The sequence below is a fragment of the Micropterus salmoides genome, unplaced genomic scaffold (assembly GCF_014851395.1).
Source record: "Micropterus salmoides isolate LMB-PRFRI ecotype aquatic unplaced genomic scaffold, ASM1485139v1 Ms_hic_scaffold_5, whole genome shotgun sequence".
In the NCBI taxonomy this organism is placed as follows: Eukaryota; Metazoa; Chordata; class Actinopteri; order Centrarchiformes; family Centrarchidae; genus Micropterus; species Micropterus salmoides.
The window spans coordinates 39,860,553-39,879,850 of record NW_024044237.1 but is presented as its reverse complement, the minus strand read 5'-3'; the positions used below and the strand labels follow the sequence as shown (position 1 = coordinate 39,879,850).

General features: G+C 42.3%; 1 protein-coding gene across 5 annotated transcripts in view; it reads left to right on the top strand.

Moving 5' to 3' along the window:
* patj (PATJ crumbs cell polarity complex component) overlaps nucleotides 1-19,298 on the top strand; it is a 202,823-nt gene that overhangs the window by 36,863 nt on the left and 146,662 nt on the right. For all 5 annotated transcript variants that reach the window (XM_038698650.1, XM_038698651.1, XM_038698647.1 and 2 more), the window contains exons 13-18: nucleotides 3,356-3,417; nucleotides 3,527-3,583; nucleotides 3,872-4,006; nucleotides 7,326-7,532; nucleotides 8,455-8,538; nucleotides 9,379-9,579. In XM_038698650.1, the coding sequence (XP_038554578.1) occupies nucleotides 3,356-3,417; nucleotides 3,527-3,583; nucleotides 3,872-4,006; nucleotides 7,326-7,532; nucleotides 8,455-8,538; nucleotides 9,379-9,579 (746 nt within the window). The remainder of the gene's footprint in view (nucleotides 1-3,355; nucleotides 3,418-3,526; nucleotides 3,584-3,871; nucleotides 4,007-7,325; nucleotides 7,533-8,454; nucleotides 8,539-9,378; nucleotides 9,580-19,298) is intronic.

Below are 19,298 nucleotides of genomic sequence, written 5' to 3'. Positions count from 1 at the left end.
GGGCCAACATTTCTAAAGAATGCTTTCAGCACCTTGTTGAATCAATGCCACGTAGAATTAAGGCAGTTCTGAAGGCGAAAGGGGGTCAAACACAGTATTAGTATGGTGTTCCTAATGATCCTTTAGGTGAGTGTATAAGCTTGATCATTAAAAACAGCTTTTTTGTGTGGGAGTATAATGAAAAGACACACGATTAAAGTTCGTTAGAAATGTAATAACAAACTGGATAAAGCCATCAAGTTCTTTAAATAACTCCAGCACAGAAAAAAGCAACACAAACATACAATCACAACAGTTTGGCAGGTCATTAAACATCTCCAGCCGATCAGCTGACAACATGATTTTTAATGAGTTTTATTACCTGCTGTAATCAGCTGTTCCACTTGTTTTGGAGAGGACACCAACTTCAGCTCTGTGTAAAAACTTCCTGACTGATAAAACGAGAACTCCAGACCCAGTTTTTTTTTTCACACCGCAGGACTAGCTGCACAACAGCTGCTATTTCCGAGCTATAATGCTGACGTACGATCTCAAGCCGACATCGTGTGTGATATCTTTTGGTGTTGATTGTGATGTACTGGTTTGACGGTGGAAAAGAGAGGAGCGGTAGCAGCAAAACATCCGAAATGCCTCCACTCGACCATTCAGAATGCGTTTTGTACAAGATATTGGAAAAGAAAAATGGCACAATTTTAGTACTCGATTCTCCCCACAGTTGTTGTTTTGCTTGCTCCAGGATCATACGGAACATCATACTATACTTTAATCTCAGAGCAGGCAATGCAAAGTTTGTCCTGAGGGTGGCGCTAGAGGAAAGCTCATGGGGTCAGTAACAATCTAAAGGGTTTATCCTCTGAGGAGCAGGAATATCCACAGCAGGTTTCATGGCAGGATGTGCCGGCAGTTGTTGAGGCTCAGGATTAAAACGATCGGCTTCGCCATTCCAGCGTAGTCCAAAGTATCATGATGTAATCATTTAATCAATTACTTAACTAATTGCTGCAGCTGTAATCCCAACGCTGTACTAATTCTGTACTGTATTCTGCATGGCCTGTGGAGAAACTTCACTGCTCTGTGCATCTGAGTTAATTACAAAAACACATTATTAAATACACGGCACAAACATCAACCCCAAAGTCCCCAAAAACAGTTATATTTTAGTGTCAAATCCATTAAATGACAGTTATAAATGACTGATTTTACAGTTAGAGCTTAATATTTCTCAAATGATTTACTTAGAAAACTAAAAAGCATGTCCTAAAAAGAGTGAACCTTACAGTGTATCTACAGTTACATAAAACAGGATGGGGATTCGTGGAATTAGCACATGATCACACTGTCCTTAATTTTAAAGACTTTAAAGAGTATGAGTCAATGAAAACCCTTCTCGGTGAAAGCTCCTGCAGACGTGTCAGCGCAGGCCTCTTAACAGCACTCCTCTCTGAATTATTTCCTCTCTTTTTATTCCTCATTAGCTTTGCTAAGTGGCCAAAACGCCACGCTAACACTTAGCACGCCACCCGCCTGCTCCTGGCCAACAGATGTAAAGTGTCCGAGCTGTCTGACAGCCTCGTGGCGATGTATTACCCTGTTTATTCAGCCAAACGCTGCAGATTAATTGCCCTGTGAAGGCAGAGGTTAGCAATGCTAATTTAATCAGAGGCTGCTGTTGTAACACCGCCAGACCTGCTGCAAAATACCTCAACATATGAGGAGATTTGTGAGAACATGGAGGTGTTTTTCTTTGGCTCAGCAGTGTTGGTTTCCTCCCTGAAATCAGCCTGAAGGGTTGGAGAGCAGACTGACGACCGTTGAGCAGGTTTTCCTCTAAGAGTCGGTCTGTAATCTGCTCCGACGTCAGTGTTTCATATTCAAACTGCTGCAGTCACTCTGCTCTGGAAAACCCATTTATTATATAAGGTATTGTTGCTGGTACACATTTTGTGTGTGCAGATACATTAAACACACACAGCTAAAGTTGCTTACTTTACAGTTTACATTTGAGGCATTTAGCTTTTTTGCTTCTAACTGGTGAATTCCAATGAGGTGACCGTAGCCTGGAGAAGAGATGTAGTGAAATGTTTTTACTGCAGCAGAACTACAGTACCGGGTTTCTTCAAGCTCCACTGCAGTACTACCACATGTGTAACAAACTAAATACATGACTGTACTGGCCGGGGGGGGGGGGCCAAATGCAAAAGACACTTCACTCACACGTGCACCAAATCACAAAACCTGAAATGAAGGAAACACCAGCAGCCAGGTAATCATTATCACAGCTTAGGCTATGTTCAAATATCCATATTTATGATTTGATTGAGCTAAAGTGCAGCAAAAACAGGTGGTGGCTGCAGACAATTGCTAGCTGGACGGGGCCATGGGGGGGCATTAACCCAGCAGCAGGACCGGTATCTGCTCCTTTGTGTGAGGAGGACACTGCCAGGGCCCTACAAAATGACCTCCAACGAGCTACTTGTGTGCACGTTTCTGACGAAACTGTCAAACAGACTCTGTGGGGGCCCGACGTCCTCTTGCGGGATCTTTGCTCACAGCCTGGCACTGTGCATTCTCCAGAGAACGCCAGAACTGGCAGGTTCACACTGAGCCCATGTGACAGACGGGAGTCTGTAGATGCCGTGCTGAACGTTGTTCTGCCTGCAACGTGATCCAGCATGACTGGTTTGGTAGTGTGTCAGTGATGGTCTGGGGATGCATATCCTCAGAGCTGCTGTCAGACCTTACGCTGGTGCATTGGGCCCTTTGTTCCTCCTGGTGCAGTGGGCCCCGGGCTCAATCCTGGTGCAGGACAAAGCCCAGCATCATGGTCTGTAGCCGATTCCTGGATGATGAAGGCATTGATGCCATTGACTGGCCCTCACGTTCCCAGACCTGAATCCAGTTGAGAACCTTTAGGACGTTCTGTGTCGGTGCCTCCGACACCGCCAGGTAGCGCCACAGAACGTCCTGGAGCTCACTGATGCCCTGGTCCAGGTCTGGGAGGACAATCCACCATGACACCATCCGTCGTCTGATCAGGAGCGTGCCCAGACGTTGTCTGGAGTCCATACAGGCACGTGGGGGCCGAACACAGTGCTGAGCCACGTTATGAGTTGCTGTGATGAAAGTCAGGCAGGTTGGGTCAGCCTGTGGTTTCAAATCTTTTTACTGTGGTGGGATTCGGTGGGATTTTGAATCCAGCCCTCAACAGGTTCATAAGTGGAGGTGATTTTGGTCATTTTGTTCTCAACGAATTCTATGATGTACAGTAAAGATTGTGAACTGAGAACTATTTTGTTCATCGATATCTGATGTGTGATTGAAGTGTTCCTTGAATTATTTTTGTGTGTGTGAACAGCTACAGATGCAGAACTGATGGATAAATGGGAGCAGGCTCTGGGACCAAAGTACCAAGTTCTGGTGGGACCACACAATCTAACACGTATTCACTGATACTGCCCATGTTGGATGTTCAATCCTGATGGTTTTAATGCTGCTTTCATCCTTCCTTGTGTTTGTGTGTTCTCAGGTGGTGAAGTTGGATCCTGTCATTGAAGACGATGCAGAGCTGCAAAGATCCTCCAAGGTGAGAAACACTTTGAGGAAACATCAGACCTCTAAGCTGAAGCTTTAGTTTGCTGATCTGTCTGAGTTGTAAGCAGAGAACAGCATCGGAATAGATTAATGTGGCTGCAGCTTGTGATGCTGCTGACTTGCATTATACTGAGAGGTGTTTCTAATATATTTTACAGCCCCAATGTTAGAAATACCTCGTAGCACAGTACAGTTCAGCAGCATCACATACTACATCCTCAAATGAAACGCTTCTGAACTCTTTGTTTCGTCCTGTGTCTTTTCTCCCTGATGTGTTCAGCTGCTGCCCATCCACACTCTGCGTCTTGGTGTGGAGTTGGACTCGTTTGATGGTCACCACTACATCTCCTCGGTGGTCCCTGGAGGCCCCGTGGACAAACATGGAGTCTTGAGACCAGAGGATGAGCTCCTGGAGGTAAATATACATGTAGACAAACTCAAACACTGTAGATTTATTGTTTTTGTGAAAGAGCTTCAATGTCGGGCTAAAATCAAAATCACTATTAATTGAACATTTAACCTCGATTACGATTATTGAACGATTATTCTGTTTTTGAATGTTGTTTTTTTGCCCTCATAGTTCACTGACAAGGTTTGTGCTCTAAATTTGCTCAGTTATTGAAGCTGTTTATTTATTTGATTCACAGATTTAAAAAAATCGATTATCTAAATGTTAATTGATAAGGTAATGTTGACGTCCACGTTATGGTGACACAGTCCCGCTATCGCCACTGCTACAAAAATTTCACTAAATTATCAATGTCAATGCGAAACTACTGATTTACACCCACGCACTGTGCGAGCACCGCAACACACGCTTTGCTAGCTTCCTCTCCTCATTCATCAAAGAGCATTCAAGTTACGTGAAAGCTGCTGTTATAAGAGCAGAGGAGATAACGTCAGGTCTTAAAGGAGTGCAGTGTCGGTGCGTAACGAGTGAGTGGTGGAGCAAAGGAGAGAGAGCAAGCGGCAGGAAGTGGCAGAAAAAGCAAGCGAGTTGTTGTCAGTCTGGCAGTAAATGTACAGAGTAGGTCACGCCGTCCACGTTAATAAAATGGATGTCTGTTGTTTGGCCATCTGCCTGACTCCGGTCTGGAAGCTCAGTGGGACTGGATGGGGCGGAGTCACATGACCCCACACACAGTAGTAGTAGCATGTTTTTAAGGGGAAAGTACATGAACACACACTGTAGGGAAAATATTTATAAATAACCGACATGGTAAAATTACGTCTGTTAGAGGCTCTGAATTTCGGTTTTGATTACTTTTCAATTAATTGTCTAGCTCTACTTCAATGCTTACTGTCTCCTTTTACATTTCTATTTCTGCACCTGTTCAGTAAGCAACATAGAACATGTAAATCAGACCGTTATTTTAAGCAGAGCTAGCAGTTTGGCGGCTCCCTGTTGTGCACCTATCGCTACCACTCCATGTGGAGTCCCACAAGGCTCAATTGTTGATCCACTACTTTCTGGTCTTTGTATGTTACCATCGGTGACATCATCGACCCAACTCTTTATAGCTGTTGAACCTGATCATCTTTACTGCTTTAAAATCTCTATTAATGAATGGCTGACCCTGAGGCCGTGTGATATTTATCACATCATCTTATACTGAACAAAATTAAAAAGGCAACACTTTTGTTTTTGCCCCCATTCATCATGAGCTGAACTCAAAGATCTAAGATTTTCTCTATGTACAAAAAAGTTTTCTCAAATATTGTTCACAAATCTGTCAAAATATGTGTTAGTGAGCACTTTGCCGAGATAAACCATCCACCTCACACGTGTGGCATATCAAGATGCTGATCAGACAGCATGGGGATTGCACAGGTGTGCCTTAGACTGGCCACAATAAAAGGCCTTAGGCGGCCACAATAAAAGGCCACTCCAAAATGTGCAGTTACCAATTACTTACCAGTTTTCCTGCTCAGTAGCGCAGTCTTAAGGGGAGGGGAGATGTTAGCTAGCGCAAACTGGCTTCACTTTTCCAGCAGGGGGGAAACAACAGACAGACATTTCTTGATCTTGAGAAGCTGATCCATCGTAACCGACACCGTAAATTTACTGCCAGAATATTTTCCTCGCGTTCAGTCACTTTCTGCCGCTTGGACAATCAAACACTCGCTTGTAACATCACCTGTCACGTAGATGCTCTGTGAAGAACGAGGAGAGGAAGCGAGCCAAGCGATGAGTGTTACCGTGCTCGCATAGTGTGTGAGTGAAAATTAGTAGCACATTGATATAATGCGGCATTCAGACCAAACGCAAATTTAATCCACGCAGCGCTCTCCTCGCGGGGTTTTTATCGCTGGACAACTGCTGAGTGTTCACACGCAACGCGATAACGCGAATAAACACAACTCGACATTACTATGGCTGTATGAACCCAAAGTAAACATTTTGCTGTGATTAAATAGCAATAAACGGATCAAACTGATGCCAAAATAACTACAATATGATGCAGATTTGTTAAACATGAATTCACGCTTTGTCAGGTCTGTCAGCAGGACAACAGCTTTTAAAATGTTTGTTTTCTGAATGGAGTTCGGATCGATCAGGGCTATGCTATGCTAACTTGGTCACAGTAAAGTACGATAGCTGGAATAAAGTTCCATACACATGTTTTCTGAACTCACCAGGTAGTTCAACCTCCTCGCTTTCTTTTCTCCCAGCAATGTCCAGTTTTGTCCGGTTTTTATATAAATATGAAGTAGTGCCAAACTACGCTAACAACACTGGAACTGAATGTGCACAGAATGTAGCTGCTGAGAAGCTCGAGTGAAGAAACATCACTGAGCATAATCCAGTCCTACTACGGGTGTTTATTTGTCCAAAAGCTGGAGCGCTGCTCCCTGCTCCTCTAGCCCAAGTTTAGCAGCTCTCAGCCGGCCAGCAGATTTTCAATCGCCCGCTCTGCCTGGCGCTCTCCACACAACGCTCTGATGCCTCTGTGACATACGGATAATCTCAACGTTGATAGGCTATCGTGACTCAGCGTCATGCAAATTTCTCACGAATTCCTTCGCGTTGCCTTCGCTTCACCGGCACCGCCCCCCAACAGGAAATCGCGGCTCTACGCGTCTTTGCATTGCATAATGTGGAAAAATCATGGACGCCACTACAAATATGTGTTTGATTAGCATTATCAGAGTGTAAACACGCCCTTCAAGGACAGCAAACTAACCACTATAACCTAATACTGTCTTACAAATGACGTTAGCAAAGAAATTATATGCAACACGGGCTTTTGCACCATTAATAAAACGTTTCTAACCATCAACCATCTTGTCCGCCATGTTTCTACGTGTCTGACGTCAACAACTTGGCAACCTCTTTACCTAAGTTTTCTTCGACTTTCTGAGGTGTTGTTCCAACTTTAGGGAGCGTTCGCCTGAATTTTCCCAGTAGTGAAATCATTTTTCTGATTATTGCAAGTTGTTATTTGCCAGTAAGAAGCTACAATGAGTGCACATATACTGTAACTAGACAGCTGATTTAGTCATCCGTGCTACTTTTGACTGAAAATTACTTTTTTCTACATGTCGTAACACCTCGCAGACAGAATCACATTTATTCTAGATGAACCACAACTTCCTTCAGTTAAATAAGTGGAAAGTTAAAGATCTAATGTTAGAGTGAGCTGGAAGGACGTTTTGGAGGTTTGCGGCTCTATATCTTGGAAAACGAGGCTGTATATTTGTAATTTAATTGTGCGTGTGTTTGTGTTTTGTAGGTGAATGATGTTCAGCTGTACGGTAAGTCCCGTCGAGAAGTGGTGTCGTTCCTAAAAGAAGTGCCTCCTCCGTTCACTCTGGTCTGCTGCCGACACCCGACCTCTGGCCTGGAACTACAATCTGAATCTGAACCAGAACCTGAACCTGAACCACTGCTGCGAACTGGACCTGGACCAGTAAGACACTCTCAACCCAGTGTGGAGGAGGTGAGAGAGCATCCAGGAACACACTCAATATCACAGTATTAATGTTATTGATAATTCTTCCTAAGATAAATCACATACGAAATAATCACATGTATGTTTATTACAATTAATTGTCAGTTTTACCATCTTAAATGCTTTCACATGTGTGTGAACCTAAAAGTTCAGTAACTCCATTTAGTTGGTTTTCTTTAAATTACAATTAACTTTTAAGTATGTATTTTGACATAAAATGATTGTTGAATGAAAACGCGTCACTGTCATATTGTCGCGATACAGTTCCAGTGATAAAAAATCAAACTTAAAGGAGACCTATTAAACTGCTTTTCCAGTCCTGTATTGTAATTCTGACTCCTGTATGGCAGCTTTGCATGATTCAAAGAAAAAAAAAAAAGTTTTTTCTATATACTGGCTCTTCATGTAGGCCTTCATTTCAGCCTCTGTCTGAAACAAGCTGTAGATGCTCCTGTCTCTTTAAGGCCCCCCCCTCACAGCCCAGTGTCTTCTGATTGGCCAAGACCTGAAGCACGTTACCAGGCTGTTGTTGTTGCTGGGCGGAACAGGCAGACTGAGTGTTGCTGTGCCGTTGCTATGGGAGCACATGACCATATATGGAACAGCGGCTCCGTCTGGCTCCGTGTGTTGATGAACGGCGCCGTTGGTAGAAAAGGCGTTGAAAGCAGAGCGTTCAGAACAGGAGGAAATCTGAGGTTTTTGGCTCAGTGATTTCTTATAAAGGCTTTAACCTCATATTTGAAGCTTTGGTCATGTTTAACATGAACATCCAACATTATAACATTGTAGATAAGTCATAAAATTAGGAAAAGCATAATGGGTCTCCTTGAATCTTTGTCCTACACGCACACACACACAGAGTAAACGTGAACCACACATGTGACCTCATGTGTCGTGTTGTGTTTGTCAGATCGAGCTGAAGCTGTCGTCGATGCTCTGCAGTCAGACAGAAGTGAGACAGAGCGGCGTTGAACCTCAGCAGGCAGTTAGACAGGTAACCTGTCGCACTCTGTCTCAGGTGTTTTTCCTGCACACGCATGATATCACACACACACACGAGTCATGAAAGTGAAATTACTTTAGTGGAAAATGAAACTGTCTTTTTTTAATATATGCAATTACAGGAGGTCGGCTCCTCCCTCCTAATCAGAATGTCGGTGGTTCAGTACCCGGCTCCTCCAGTCTGCATCTCGTAAAGTGTCCGTGGGCAAGATATTGAACCCTTGACATGTAGTGTAAACCCCAAATTGCACCTGAAGGCTGCCATCATCGTGTGTTATTGTGACATGTAGTGTAAAGTGATCTGAGTGGTCTACACTAGAACGGTGCGTTACAAGTGCAGACCATCTACCATAACGGAGTCATTGCTTACAGTGATGTTTTTGGATTCATTTAGGAATTAGATTGTAAAAACAAAAGCGTAAATTTAAAATATTGCATTTGTTAAGGAATTCACAATCACATTATCTTTTTACAAAACATGCAAAATGTTGATTTGACTGCAATAAACAGCTGTTTGAACACGAGACAAGCATTAAATTCATTACTGCAGGTTTTTTTACTTTCTTGTTTTATATCAGAATCTCATCATTGTTTTAGAAAATAGCATAATGTTATAATAAAACGTTGGGGCAGTTGGTGTGGACATTAGGATAGGATCCCTGCAGGTGCAGTTTGAGCTGTGAAGTGATGTTGCAGTGTATACTTGTCTCTGTCCTGTCTTGTGTGTTGTCTTCATGTTGTTTTATGGTGTATATGTTTTAATACCTGAATAAAATTTGTCTTGACTTGGTTGTCCTGAATTTAGGAGTCTGTTGTCACTTGTGTGCGTCAGGAGCAGGAATACCCTGAAGAGGAGGTGCTGACGGAGGAGAGGAGTCAACACAGCCAAGCGGGGGAGGAGGAGGAGGAGGAGGAGGAGGAAGAACAGGATGAAGAAGATGAGGAGCTGGCTCTGTGGTCTCCAGATGTTCAGGTGGTAGAGCTGCGTAAGGAGAGAGACAAAGGCCTCGGCTTCAGCATCCTGGATTACCAGGTAATACGTGTCCTCCTGCAGCTGCTGTACAACATCTGTCTGACATTATTTACATTATGATGGTTTGTTTGCACCTTTCAGACAAAACAACATAGAGCACTACAAACTGTTTAACTCTGTCTGGTTCAGATTCAAAACCAACACTAAGAACGATTAAATTACGTGGTACGCGCACATAATTTAATTAAACAGATTGGCCCCCCTGTCAAAGATACTCGATCCAGCTATTTGAGTAAGTATCAGGCCAATATTTCGAAATCGGATCGGTGCATCCCTAAAATGGAGGTGAAAAGAAAAGTCAAATTTCTGTGATACCAAGCATACAATATTTGGTGAAGATGTTTAAAATCTTGGAACTTATTGTGCACACTCTACTCCCCCAAGAAAGAAAGCTGTACGTGAGGAAACGGCTAAACCAAAGCTCAGAGCCTGGAGCAAAAACATCTGCTAACCGCAGTGTGGCGGGAGTTAGACAGGTCCAAATGTTATGTCTTTATTAGCCAAATGTCTTAAAAGCAACCCATAAAAATTATCCAGATACGCTGTTAGATAAGGACATTATAGGATGTATAAAAGTTCAGGTCCAAAGTGTGTGTCGGTCGCAGGATCAGAATACACTCTGTGAACTGAAGTTTAAAGCTTTTATTACAAACGAGCTGGAGAGATGCAGGAAATTGAGATCTGAAGGCGTGTTAGGCATGGATCATGTGGAGGTGGTTGTCCCTTTGTAGTTTAACCATCAGGTTTTTTTAGAAATGCTTCTTCCTCTGTAACAATTCACCTTGCACCAAAACAGCAACGTTTTAACGTGTATTGGGGATAAATCAGCATTATACCATGTCGGGCAGCACACTCAGGTTGAGTTTGTCTGGCAAACCTGACACCAAACACAGAGTTCCCCCTAAACGTCACTTCCCACTCTGCTTTTAAAATCCGGCAGCAAAACAATAATGAGAAGGAAAAAAATACATAAAGGAAAGTCCTTAAAACAATCTGAGCTTACACCACAAGCCTCTGATACAACGGTTTCTTTTTTTTTTTTACATGTGAAGGAAAACAACAACACACACAAAGCATGTTCACCATCACATTAAAAGCCGTTCATGAAGGCAGAATAGGCGGCTGTTACACCTCCTATGTTTTAATTGTGTCTCTGTAAATTATAAACGCTGCCATGTCAGTTAGTAGATGGTGGCTTAAGCAGGAGTCTCAGTCATTAAAATATATTGCATTTGCTCTGTGAACTTTTTTCCTGGAGGATTAATGTTTTATTTTATAAAACCTGTATAGTTGTGTATGCTGACGTATGCAGAGGTGGCCTTTTATTCCCAGTGAGGTTTTTCCACCTCAGCTATAAAACAAGGCAGAAAAGATATTTCACTGTTGACTGCTGTGCAAGGAAAAGTCAAGGAAGCACAGAAGTCTTGAGGTTTCATTCTGCGGGGAACAAAATTGTCTGAATGCAATTTCATGACAATCCATCCAGAAGTTGTTGTGATTTTCGGTGGTGGACCAGACTGAAGTCTGTGTCACAGAACCAAACGCTCTCACACAGAGTTAATTAGCTCCCTGTGGTTGTTTCACGGCGGAGGTGGATGAACACACGGTGAAGCTGGCGTGGTTCGGCTCTCCGCTCTGTGGTTTGTTGATGGAATTAAAGCACCAAACCGTCTCTGCAGAAAGTACAGTGAATGTTTCTGAGAGTGACGCTGGACAGCAGGACAGAGAGTGACTCATCTGATCTGTTCTTCTTCTCTGGTTGTCTGCTGCTCTCTGTGTCCCACAGCTGCTCTGCAAACGCAACACAGTGTCGGGTCCTGGTGCAGAACCACGCTGCAATAATAATAATGAGAATACATCCTATTATTCAGTTAACTTGACTTTTTTTTGTCAAAGTGACTTTCATCCTTCATGTGACGTTACTTAAGAGTTGACAGTGGAGCTGTAGTGGTAGAGGTCTCTCTTTTTCCCCCCCTGAAAGGTTTTTTTTTTTTAAATCTGAATCGAGGTTCTAAAGACTTGAGTGCAAAAGCTCCTCAAGGCAAATTTGTAATATTGGGCTATATAAATGCTCTGTACTTGCATAGCGCCTTTCTAGTCTTTTCAACCACTCAAAGTGCTTTTACACTACATCTGCATTCACACACATTCATTCACTTCAAACAGAAACTACCATACATACACTGGGGCAGTTCGGGGTTCAGTATCTTGCCCAAGGATAGTTCGACATGCAGCCTGGAGGAGCCGACCTTCAGATTGACGGGCAACCCGCTCTACCTCCTGAGCCACAGCTGCCCCTAAATAAGAATTGTCTTAAAAAACATTAAGTAAGATGTGTTTTTTGTGTGTGATTTGGTGCCCCTACCATTTCAGAGTGTAATTCCAGGGTGTCCGCGGGGTCTTAAAAAGTCTTAAAAGGTAATCAAAGGTAAATCAATTAAGGCTTTTAAAAAGTATTAAAAAATCTTAATCGCCATTTAACAAGGTATTAAATTTTGTAGATATTGTTCAATGTGAAAATCCTTTCTGCCCAAGAGTTTGTCTGCTAAAGGTGTGGGTGAACGTATTTATTTATATTGCATAGCCAAAAACACTTGATAGGCAGGACGTAACTTTAGCGGCTGTGCAATGTTCAGTGTAACGTTAGGCGCGGGGATCTACAATGCGAGTGTTTCACTGTCATACGGCCCTAAAAGTAGATCCCTGCGAACCAGAAAACAGATTTGCGAGCACAACCGACCGTATTCTTCCACCACGCCGGACCCCCAATGCTAATCGTTCAAAACATAGTCGGACTGAGCTCTGTGGCCGCTTGAACGGCCCCGTGACTCAAAAACAAGATGCGCCGTCAGCAGGTGAAGCAGTAAGACAGAAGACAACAGGGGAAATATAAGCAGCGTTTTGGTTTGGCTGACGAAGGCTGTCTATTTAGCTAAATCGGTGCCTTTTATTGAAACACGTTCAACTGTTCATAAAGCCGATGTGCTCGTCAGTGTCGCTTTTCGTGAACAGATCAGTCACAGCCTGAATGATGCGCGACATTAAAAAAAGTCATTGTCCTTCATAAACAATAAATATGATTGACGCATTAGTAGGCTACTTAAAATTAAAGTTAGAGACTAACTACTACCATGTAGAGCATTTTTCTTGCACAAAGTTAGTGAATAAAACAACGGCAAAATGAAACGACTTCCACTGGAATTATTATAATAGTGGGAAGATATATACAGTACTCTTACATGAAACTATAATGAATATACTAACATAATTTACATATTAATATCAAACTAACAGTTTACTTTTAATATAACCTCCAGGTTGTGGATGGATCCTCTGCAGCAGACTGGTGTAGATTTAGAGCCAGGATGCCGTTGTGCTAATATGTGCTGCCTCCAGCTGTTATTATGTTTTACTAAAGTTATTGTTGTAAAAATTTACATAAAACCCTTTTGTAAAGGTGTGTGTCCGACTTAACCGGTTACAGCTCAAACTGGTGCCGCAGTCTTAAAGTATGTTGCACCATCCTCCATCATCTCTTTGGTCTCTGTAATTGCTCGATCCATTAAAATCTGATTTTAATGCCTTTTTACGACACTGCCCGCCCCTAAACTGTGCATTCAGACCAAATGCGTATTTAATCTTCTCGTTGTTTTTCTCGTGTGAGCTTTATCGCCGGACTACTGCAGTGTGTTCACACACAGTGTGATAATGTGAAAAAACACAACCCGTGATTACCACAGCGGCATGAAACCAAAGTAAACATTTTGCTCTGATTTAATTGCAATAAACGAATGAAAACGATGCCAAAATAACTACCTTATGATGCCGATTTGTTAAACATATGAATTCATGCTTTGTCGGGTCTGTCAGCAGGACAACAACTTTTGAAATGTTTGTTTTCTGAATGGACTTGGCTTTGCTATACTAACTTGTGCACAGTAAAGTACAAAGATTTCTCACCACCTTCCTCGATTACTTTTTTCCAAGCAATGTCCAGTTTGGTCCGGTTTTGTGCTGCAGCTACAGCTCAAATTCTTTAACACATATGTTCCTGATTGAGCATTGTTATTTTTAGTTGCAGCAACCCGAAGTCTCCACAGCAACGGTGAAATGACTTTCTAATTAAAGTGAAGTAAAATAATTTAAACCAGACTTCAGTTCATGTTTAGACTCATCGCTGTCAGGGGAGAAAATTTGGGAAACCCTGCTGTGCCCCCCCCCAAACCTGTTCAGCACTTTATCTTTAGGCACAGCTTCACCTTCAAGACCTCAGCCTCCTCCTTTTCTCCTCCTCCGTCGTCTTCTTCCTCAGTCAGATCCAGCTGAGGCGGTGGTGGTGGTGGGGGGGAGCTCCAGGTTAACTCCCTGTTGGTCTGCACACACAGCATCTGCCCGGGGGGGGGGGGCTTGTATACGTGTGTGCTGGAAATCATTATTTCTCTTTAGAAGACAACATTTGAATTACATGATAAGAAACGAGAAATTACCTCTTAACGTTTATTTACATGTGTTCCGATAGCAGAGGATGTCTTGTGCCCGAGGCTGTGTGTGTGTTTGCACTCTCCGTTTACCAAAAAGGACGTCCTCGCTCCCTTTAGCGTCATGTTGGGGAGACAACAGCTACTCATGACGCACGACAGCATCTGAACTGTGGAAAAAGAAGAACCAGTAACAAGGAGTGTGATATTAAAACGTGACTGTTTCTAGACGAAGTGAAATGGTGTCTCACGATGATCAGCATGACGGAGTGTGAGGGTGAAATTAGCGTAGAAGATGCCTCCTACTCTTCTTGAAAGGTTTGTGTAGCAGCCTCTTGGGAACACGATGGAAACAACAAACACCCTTACCCGTAGCAGTTTAAAAGGGAATTACCTGGCGTCGCATGACTGCTGCTCTTATACTGATTAAAGATTCATTGAGGTGCCTGCCATCACAGTATGTGACTGTGAATGGACCCCATGGCCCGGCCTTAAAAGTAATTACAAGAGTTTTAAAATTAATCCTAAGAAAAACCAGGGTGATTTGGTAACAGTATATGCAGCAATTCAAGCTGCAGTGTTTTGGACTGACTGTAGGCGATGAAGTGGTTTCTGTCTGAGACAGGTGAATAGGGAATTACAGTAGTCAAGCGGGAGGATATAGAAGACGTGGATGAGTTTCTCCAGATCTGTGGTTGAAATAAGACTTGACAATGACAAAAACATAACTAAACAACTTTAGACCAGCCTGAGATTTCTGACTGAGAGCTAAGCATTAGCTGCTAGTTCACCTAGTTTTGCCTTGATTGGAGTTCTCTGAGTGGGGGGGGGGTGGTACAATGACATCAGAATTTATCTGATTTAGTTATGGACAATTGTGTGACAACCAGTAATTTATTTAAGCAAGGCAAGGGTTGCGATGTTAAGACAGGTCACTAGGTCTGATTGCGATATAGAGCCGTGTGTCATCGGCGTAACAGTGGAATTGTACATTTTTATTTGCGGAGAATATCACAGAGGAGGAAGCATATAGATGGAGAACTGAATGGGACCTGGAAATATCTTTGCAAAAACAGCCCATGCTGCTCCTGATAATCCACAGAGCACACTGTTGATGTCATACCTCAGAGTGCACACAAAAATTTGTCGAGTGGGACAAATTTTTTTCCCCCTGGTCTCTTGGTGCACATAACATTTCTCAGGCCATAACTTTATGTGTGTGTGTTTCCCCAAACTCACTTGTGGAAGTAGGTGAAAGCCAATCAGAAGCAGGAAAGGGTCGCTGGATTTACACTCCTGCTGTGACTCGAACACGATACCTATGGCGTTGGAAGCGCACGTACCTCGCGTTCAAACTTGTGTGTTGGTGTCTGCGCTGCTCTGCAGTTAAACCTCCAAAACGCTAGTTAGCGGTGGGTGTTTCTATGTTGCACTGTGTTAACTTCTGCCAGTGAGCCGGTGTTCTGATGATTTATGCTTCCTTGTTGAAAGATGCTACCTTAATGGAAATCGATGCTATCTAACCCTACCATTACCCCTAGCCATAACCGCATGCAAAGAACTTCAAAATAGCAATAGGATAGGTAGCATAAAGCGTCAGAACACCGGCTAACTTCTGGTTTAGCCCTCTGCTAAATTGAATGGGGTAAAATAATAATCATGCGGCTCTTCTAGACTTTCCAAATGTTATCAGACTGAACGGGTAAAACTCTGATAGTGAAACGAGTCATTTCACAGGGATTGTGACACTCAAAAGAAAATATACCCCGTTTTTCTGCCGCTTGTTTGGCCGCTAGTAAAACTGGCTTCTAAGCATGGAGCACTTCCTGGAGGCTCGGAGGAAATGCGACGCCACCAAGCCGACCAATCACAGTTCTTGCTGCCTGCGTTGCCGGTTTGTCAGCACTTTTTAAGTTTTATTTTACAATAATGATGTTTTGTCCGTTTTTTTTTTTTTGTTTGTGCTGTGATTGAAATAAAGACAAACATTTACTTGCCGGTGTTCCCGTTTACAATAATTTACAAAACTATCAGTACGTATGAGAAATGGCAGAAGGTTAGAATATTCTGTTATGGTGCTAAAGGTGCTGTGAAAAACGCACCAGTGCAACCAATGCAGAGAGTTAGTCTGGAGCCCTGTTTCTGGTGTGAAGTGGTTCACACTGACTCCGGAGGTGGATTCTTCTTGTTTCTCATCTGTCACAGTTCATTTAGCACCTGTACGTTTTTCAGGCTTAAACAGCAGCTGCGACTCTGGCACACAGGACACGCCCACACTCTGACCAGCCAATCGGAACCCAGTTTCTGATTCCTCTCCCTCTCACATTCATGATGACATCAGGTGTGTGTGTGTGTCATGGCTGCCTGGTCTTCTTGGCTTCAGCCTCAGATTTGGACAATGCAGCCTGTGTTCAGAGACCAGCTGGAGCACACACGCATGTTTGCACATCTACACTTGTGAGGACCCTCTTTGACGTAACACATTTCCTAAAAGTCTTAATTAACCCTAAAACCAACTCAAAAACAGGCTTTTAAAAGAGTGGTCGACTGGTGCGGCTGATGCTGATGTTTAGAGAGCGTTTAAAATGACTTTAAATGCATCCAGGGAGAGCAGCTCTGAAGATTCAGGTGAATTTGCGACACACCGAAACACCCCTTTTCCCAACTCACTCCGGACTTTAGGGACAGAGAGTAGGAATAGGACCAGGGAGCAAAGGCAGTATCTTCCCATACTTTTCTCAAGAATGGAAATATGTAGTTAGAATGGAAGCAATACAGTAAATCAGCAAAAACAAAACAACCAAAATACAGTTTTCAGTTGAAATACAGTGAGAAGAAATATAAATAAATATTCCTTCCATGTGTAAAGTGCATCGAGTTATGATTTAAAAAGAAAAGTAAATCTGCATCAGTGTAAACCAGAAACCGTCTCAAGCTCTGACTCAAGTTAAACTGAGCCTTCGACAATTTCCACAAAGTAAAATAAATCAACTTCTCTCACAAATCTTCAGTCTCTCTCTCTCTCTCTCTCGCCCGGGGGCATGTCAATGTTCCTGCCAAAGTGTTTCCTGTTACTGGCTCTCCGGCTGTCAGAGCTGAGTGAAAGATGGTTGGAGGCAATAAGAGAAGAGCCGATCAGATCTGTCCGTCTGGACTCAGACTGATAGCTTCCACTAAAAACTGACACCTTTTTTAAATGTGACTGTTTTCATACCTGGAAAAACACGTTTTCTCCAAATATTTTGTTTGTATCAGAGTAGAAAAAAATCTCTGATGCAGCATGTTGGTCATCAGATAAACAATTAAAAAATCAGGTCCCGTACTTAAGCAGAAAGATACTGATCAACTCTTTTAAAGGTGGCGTAGGATACTAATTTTTAGGTTCATATTTGTACTTAGGGTTTCTACTGAGAACATGTTCTCATGCTTTATTGTTTAAAAAAAACACATTATTTTTCTCTTCCTGTCCATTGCTTCAGCTCTGCTTTTCACCCTCTGTCTGAACAATAAGTTTTAGCTCCTGTCTCTTTAAGACCCTGCCCGAAAGCCCACTTGTGATTGGCCAACTTCCCCGAGCACAGCAAATAAAAATCAAATCAAATTTATTTAAAGTGTAAAATCACCAGCTGTGTGGTCCCAGTACATTTTACAGAAAACAGACATATAAAGTTTGATTGAGAATTGGATTAAAAAGGCTAACAACACATAAGAAACACATTAAAAAAAACAACAATAAAATACACAATTATAAAAGTAATAAAATAAAATAGCCCATTAAAATGTATAAAAATTCATAAAATCCCCAAACTATAAGCCTTCTCACAAATTATAGAAAAAACGTCCCTTTTTTAGCCTACTCTTAAATATGGAAATGTTGGTTGCTTCCCGAACCCAGACAGGGGTCTGATTCCACTGCCAGGTTCGTGATGGCGAAAGGCTCTGGCTCCCATTCTACATCTAGAGACCCTCGGCACTGCAAGTAGCCCTGCAGTTTGGGAGCACAGTGTTCTAGTGGGGCAGTATGGTGAAAGGAGTTCTTTCATATAGGATGGTGCCTGACCATTAACACTGCAAAAAGTGAGCTCTCAAAAACAAAAAAGCATTAAAACTGGGGGAAATATTACTTAAACCAAGCAGAAGTATCTGCCAATAGAACAAGAATATTTCACTTGCTACTTAAGGACAAAAACACTTGAAACAAATGAAATTCTCTAACATAAAAGCTGCCTGGTAAGAAGAAATATCTTGTCAGACAAGTATATTTTTCCTTCAATTAAGATAATTAATCTTACTTAGATTTTAGTTTTTGCAGTGAAGGACTTTGCATGTAAGAAGGAGTATTTTAAAATCAATTCTCAGTTGTACCGGGAGCCCGTGCAAAGTTACTAGGGGTGATATGATCTCTCCTACTGGTTCTTGTCAGTATGCGTGCAGCAGCGTTTGTATTAACTGGAGAGACTTCAGAGATTTGTTTTAGAGTAGCCTGAAAGCACAGAGTTACAGGAGTCGAGCCTTGAGGTAACAAATGCGTGGACAAGTTTCTCTGCATCATCTCGACGCAGAAGGTTTCTAATTTTCACAATATTGCGATGGTGAAAATAGGCAGTCCTTGTGGTTTGCTTTATGTTTGAGTTAAGGTCTTGATCAAAAATAACTCCCAGATTCCTGACGGTGGTGCTGGAGGCCAAGGCAATGCCATCCAAGGCAACTATGTCTGCAGACAATGCAGAGGGGCGGAGCCGGGCTGCACAGCGCTGAATCGAGGCCTGTTTACGGCGTTTGTATGTTAAGGTGACCAGATTTCTCAAATGAAAACCAGGGACATTTTTGGTTTGGTGGTCAGTATGTCATCAAAAAATATAATGTTGTTATATATGAAATAAAAAAGGGGGACAATTTCAGTTTTATAATCTGTCAAATATAACTCTTCTGAATATTAAGTCATTTTGAGGCAGAAACTAGCTTTCAGTCAATAAATAGAGGCTGAAATCACTTTCTGGCAAGTGAAATACTGCATTACATGGGTTGGCTGGCCATTTAAAGGTATTTTCAACAGGTATAAAGTAATTGATTGGATGGTACACGTCAAATTAAAGAGTCATAAAGATAATTGCAAAAGAAATTCTTTATGCAGATGTCTTTATATATAAATCAGTAGTAAGTCCTGTTAATTATAGTCTACATTCCATTTTCCAAATATAAAGAAGGACATTAGACATGCAACAAACACACACGTAAATG